At 41.9% G+C, this 6,224-nt stretch overlaps 1 protein-coding gene across 2 annotated transcripts in view; it reads left to right on the top strand.

Annotated features, from left to right (window-relative positions):
• The first annotated feature begins 141 nt into the window (after positions 1–141).
• Positions 142–6,224, top strand: part of ssh (Protein phosphatase Slingshot) — a 151,940-nt gene continuing 145,857 nt past the window's right edge. The window contains exon 1 of one of the 2 annotated variants that reach the window (XM_089593334.1): positions 142–678. In XM_089593334.1, the coding sequence (XP_089449460.1) occupies positions 622–678 (57 nt within the window). In that variant the 5' untranslated portion in view covers positions 142–621. The remainder of the gene's footprint in view (positions 679–6,224) is intronic. The other variant, XM_014360102.2, reaches the window with a different exon arrangement.

Genomic DNA, 6,224 nt, shown 5'->3' with positions numbered 1-6,224 from the left:
GTGGGTCTCACTCCGTCTCTTTTCCTCATTCATCTTTAGTATCCCTCTTCGCGACCCCCCCGTTCTCCACCCTGTCCTGCCGCCGTGCCGCGGTGTACAATAATATATCGCGTCGCACACACACACGATGAACTCCGTTCGCGTTCGCGCTTGTGTGTGTGTGTGTATGTACATAAAGATGGCCGCCCGGAGCGTGATGCCGTTCGATGTGCGCGAAAAATTATCCATGGCATCCCGGCGGTGCTCCTGACGCTGCTTTTACCTCGCCCGGTCGGTACCTACCCTCTCGTGTTACGCGTATGTCAGTTGCTGCGTGTGTGCATCTTTTTAAACAACAACGACAACGAGTTGTCCTCGCGAGTGCGTGTAGTGTGTAAGTTTTTATTGTTGTTGTTGTTGTTGTTGTTGTTCTTGCGTGTGTGTATACCTATATGCGTGGCTGCTGTCCTTCTGCTCTTCCTGCGATCATCGTCCTTATTAACCTGCCGTCTTTATCCTCGTCTTCGAAACCGTCATTCCTGGACCAACGTAGAATAATATTAATAAGCACAGCAGCCAACAGCAGCATATCGTCGGCAGACACAAGCCATCAGTCCTGGATTCGTTGCCAGGATTACGAGGATGGCCCTCGTAACCGTGCAGCGCTCACCAAGCGTCTCAAGCTCGCCTCAAAGTTCGGTGAGTGCCCATATATATTACCATGTCCATAACGATACATTTGTTTTTTCACCCGATGGTTAATTTTATTGTTGCCTCGACGTGACACGCTGTCAGCTGATTTCTTTCTCACGCTTCCTCTCACCTCTCATTGCTGAGCCAATATTATTACGTCTCCCCTGTAGTGACGTTCCTTTGTTTGCGTTTCGATAACTGACATCAAATATTGTTTTTTTTTTTTTTTTTTTTTTTTTTTTTTTTTTTTGAGCAGTGTAAAAAATGTATGCTTAACACCCTGCAGAGTTGCAGACATAACAGTAAGTAAGTATAAATACATTAGGTTGTATCCATATACCTGGGAGGCTGCGGATATGTTTATATTTTATGCTCATATAGGTATACAAACAACGTTATATTTTGTGCTCCAAAGCCTCCGTACAGAGTGTCTTTCTTTAGCGCATATACTAGGTATGTACAAGATACTGAGTGCACGCGAGTGTTCCTTGTATGGTATCACTTGACGTTATCCTAGGCGCGAGAAAGGTAATAGGTATTCGCGCTCGTGGGTTCTGTACCTATACTCACTTGGAGCTCCTAATGCAGCAGCAGCCGGGTAACAGTAAGGCTACTGCTCGCATACACGCTCCTTTTTTTACTTACTCTTTCTTTGTTGTAATCGTGTTGTTACAATACGTAGGTAGATTGGTCGCAACAAACCAACACACTATTTTTTTTATTCACACTGATTGAGCTACTTATTAATATATTTTAAACTGAACTTTTACACTTTATCAATGTTGATGTATTTTTGTCCCTATAAATCTCTCGTTACAATAAACGACAAAGAGACAAATCAATCGGAAATTAATGTTTGGAGCAGCTGGTCTGTGACTATACATATTATATACAATGTATTTAGAGCACCAAAGGTTTGTTTTTGATATCAATGGACTAGAGAATTCATAAAAATAGTGAAAATCTCCCGATTTCTGCTGGACAACCATCCGTGTAAACGCTCTCTGAGTCAATGTACTTTTTTTTATGTATCATAGTGTACTAATCTAATAGGGCTATACACTTATTAAGAGTAAATATATAACTACTTATTTGCCAATACTACAAAATAAACATACATTACAAACAGAAAAGGGGTGTCGGTACAAAGGTAATCTGCGGTATTTCTTGCCCTCTCAAGTGGTGGTGGTGGTGGCGTTTCTCCACCGTATACATAGTACACCCCCTCCGGAAAACGCCGTAGGGGTAAAAATCGATCACTCTCGAGCCGTGTGTACACATGTGTGTGGGTGTCTCCATGGGGAAGAGGGGGTGGGTTAGGAAAATCAATGGGACGCGCGGGAAAACGTTTAAGCGGAATCTTTTTCACTAAATGTACTTAACTTTTTTTTTGCACGCTTTGTCACAACTATTGAATTTCCTGAAACTCTTCCGGGTATTACTGAGGAGGATACGGTATTTATTATTTGAGACCGTAATGAAAATAAATATTTCGATGATGATAAAAGTTTGCAGTTAAACTGCGGTTTGCACCACCACAGGCAGCTTTTATCCTTATTTCAATACAACAACAATTGCTTTCAGTTGTAATTTTATGTAATTTTGTTTTTTAGCGAATTTATTACACGAATTCAATTTGAAATCCAACGCCTTGTTTTATTAGAATAAAAGCAGCAATGGATATTTGTAACGGAGAGAGAGAGAAGTGTGAAAGGTTTTAAATTCATTTTATTTTTTTGAGAAGCTGTTAGATACGCGTTACCGCGTTTGAGATAACAACGAAATAGTCTGCATTTATAATAGTCACTTCCGCGTTTTCAATCATTTCCAGCAATATTATCTATTCCTCTCTTTCCTCGTGTTTTATTATTATTATTATACTATGTTATCTCATTGGCCTGATGCTCTCGCTGGTGGTATAGAGAAATACATCCAAGTACATGCGGCTGACCTGTATAACCATGATTTTGAAAGATAATAGTCGTTATTCATATTTAACCGTAAATACCTGAAGGCGTTGTGCATTGAGAGTTTTTATGAATTGTCAAGTATGGTAAAGAAATATTATTTTACAGCCTCGGTGACGTTTGATATTTTCGAATGCGAACATTGTGCGATTATTGTACTTTGATTCCGATTATTCAATAGTTATTTGCGAACAACGTGTCATTCATGAGTCATCGAGCAATCCAACGTGTACACAATAAAATCAGATAAGCATTGTCGAGTTGATTTTTTACGGATTAAGAAATGATGATCAAAATCAGAAATCAGCAGAAAAAAAATCAAGTGGTTTTGATTAGTAATTATGATACGAAGGCTAGTAAAATCGATTTACGTTAAAAATTCTATGATAATGCGATCTCTCGACATTTATCTCTCCAGCCGCACGCACAAAAGCGTCGCGGAGAAGAGAACAAAAATTCACGTGGTTCCGAAAGAGAGTGCCACTCGTCAGTGACGGCGATAAAAAAAAAAAAAAGAGCGCCTCACCCTTCCGGCTCTCAAGGCCTCCCCTTCCTATTCTTCCGACGCACACGAGCAGAAGACGAGAGATGAGCCACGCATCCCCACGCCACACGCACATCCCCTCAACCCGCTTATTATCTCTTTCACCTCTTGTTTTTTCAAGAACAAAAAAAAGACACCGCCCTCCTCGCACACATTCCACTGCAAAAAAACCCCATAAGTTGATGATGGGGGTGGGGAAAAAAAAATAGCGGAAAATAAGAAAATCGATCGCTGTACCGCCCACCATCAACAGGCAATGGACGCGCGCGCAGCCCGTGGCACCAGCTGACACTCCTGATGTGCACATGCGGGTGTATAATATACGTATATACTTAAAAACAGAGGGTGGAGGAAGCAGCATCAACTCCGCGTATAGCTTACTCAGTTTGTCGCCCTGCTTATACACTCTATTATTATCCTTGTCCATCATGAAAACAGAGGTACTCTCATCTCAGTGATGCAACGCGTTTATTTTCTCTGCGGGGGGTAAGAAAAAAAAGTGTGCGGATTGTATATCAGGGTGACGTGGCAAAAGTGCTCCTTTGCGCGGGCGGAATGATCGATGATGAGGGTCGTGTCGATTTTATACTTTTCGCGGTACAGATCGGAAGAGCGGCTCGTATACCTCGTATACTGTGGTGGTGATGGATGGATCGACAAAGCCCGGCAATCAAAGTGTCCCCAAGATTTGTCACGCGATTACGGGAAGCAGGGAGGGAAGAAAAAAAAATCAGTTGAAGCGAAATGACGATCCAAAGACATTTGTCAAATCAAACTGGTTTTGGATGCCGTCGGCAGCAGCATCAGTTGCTCCCAAAAAAAAAAAAAAAATGATGTATACGTATGTGAAACGTTAAAAAATGATCCTTCTGAAACATGAGAGCTCCTCGCTGCACGTGTCCTCCAGTGATCCTACGTCTTTTGGTCGTTGGCGAGCAGTGGCAACAGCCGACGATGCACAGCCCAGTCGTCATTAGCACAGTAATCCCTAGCGTGCTTGCGATTAATATATTTAACCCCCTTAATCTCTTACCCTCCCTTTCGTCCAATGGCCCCTGTTTGCTCTTACATTTTAATTTTCTCCGTCGCGCGAGCCTTTGATGCTCTCTTTCTCTCTATTGTATACCTTGGTAGGGTTTTACAGTACAGTGGATACTTCACATTCACTTCGGAAGGGATACTCTGTTGTTGGTCACGGTTATTTCGATTCAGAGTTTATTATTATATATATATATACATTGAAAACAGTCCCGTTTCAGCAGTGCCATTACCCATGGAACAATCATTTAATTTATTTCGAATATTAAAATACATTTTTAGATCCAGGGGACTCTTAAAAGTGCATACTACAGTCTTTAAAAGACTTTGGATATTTTTCATCGAGTCCACAAAGTGCGCTGTCCCATGGTATGCCCGCCAATTTTATCGCGAGTTTAATGGATCCAGTGTATCATTATGTTGTGAATGTGAATAATCTTAATATATGCATGGAATGCCTGAGTTATTAAAATCTCGAAGCTGGTGTGGGCCCATTGGTTTAACTTATTAATAATGATACAGGGGCCACTGATACATTTATATCGCTGTTTGTCTATGAGTGATCAAGCAATGTGTATTTTATGCGTTGTTGCTGATTGATGTGTACATTAATATTAATTCAAGCACCTTTGCTGAATGTGAATTTGTAATTTATTTGTACGTACAAGTATAGGTAGATGTATTTGGTATGTGTCTAACCAACGGCTTTAACGTTCACCACACTTTATCGTGTATTAAGTCAGAGTAAATATTTTCGCGTGATCTCTCTCTCCTATGGACGTTCTCCACGGTAATCCCCTTCGATCGATCAACGACTTCCCCCTACCAAACAATTAAAAATAATTAATACCTCGAGCAACAAAACCATCGTCACCAATAGAACATCGTCCCATAGCTAGGAATGCCATCTCGGTCGTGTCATAATGTATATAGCATCCCTTCCACGAGACTGAATTCTCGCGAATAATGAATATTCATCAGTGAATCTTCGCCCTGCAGCTAAATCCTTCCATTATCACCCGCAAGCTCCCGGACTCTCTTTCATCGGCACCTCTCGACTCATCTACTCTCGCAACTAACTGCAATTAATCGTCGTCCTCTCTCTCTCTCTCTCTCTCTCTTCGTCATCGATCATTCAGTATCAATCGCAATTTACTCAAAGCTACACTTTTCGTGTATTCTCGTCGAGGAAGAGAACCAGAGAGAGGAGAGAAGCGCAAAGTCCAAAGACACTGCTGTATATATACTTGAGCTCATCTTTTTTCCCAAAATTGGGTTTATTGGAAAGACATACATTTTATACTTTGTCTTTGGTTATATTTAATCGCAAAGCTACTATATACTTACTATGGGTAAACTTGTCTCGATGAACCTCTGTTAGACCCTTACCCGAGGATTCTCAGGCACGACGATCCGTTACGCATTGTTTTGCCGTCCCTATATGCCCATGCTGCACCAAAGAGTTTTCTCGCCAACTCATCCCAGCTCGTTCTTTGCCTAAACTCGTAGGTGTAACTTTAACCATCCTTTGTTCGAGTTTATTTTTATTTTATTTTTTTCCAACACCGTGCCGATGAGAGAGAGCGCTTATATTTAGAGGCGCAGTGACGCAGGAGGAGCAGAGTAGGTATTTATGGCGTGTGTTTATTTCGTCGTACCCAAATGATTATCGGCATGCGCTTCCTGGTGGCCCCGAAATTGCGTAACGAAATCTATATACGTGTACACGCAGTGTAAGCCTATCTCAATTTCACGGCGCGCACACCACGAGAACGGAAAGCGCGATCTCTAGACGCATGCTGTGTAGGTATATGTTTGACTGCCCAAATGCCTCCCACAGCCGCTATTGTGCTCCTTTCTCTCGATACAGAAGATACTCTCTCTCTCTCTCTTTCTGGTACGTTCGATTGAGATGTTAACAAAACATGTTTGCGTGTATACGGGTCGAGTATGTGCTCGACACGCTCCCCCCCCCCCATTGCACGGAGGCGAGGAACGAGAAT

This window comes from Copidosoma floridanum, unplaced genomic scaffold, assembly GCF_036245765.1.
Source record: "Copidosoma floridanum isolate Cflo_tuat_1 unplaced genomic scaffold, Cflo_Japanese_pri ptg000019l, whole genome shotgun sequence".
In the NCBI taxonomy this organism is placed as follows: domain Eukaryota; kingdom Metazoa; phylum Arthropoda; class Insecta; order Hymenoptera; family Encyrtidae; genus Copidosoma; species Copidosoma floridanum.
The sequence above is the reverse complement of the archived record's forward strand: the minus strand, read 5'-3'. Positions and strand labels throughout refer to the sequence as shown.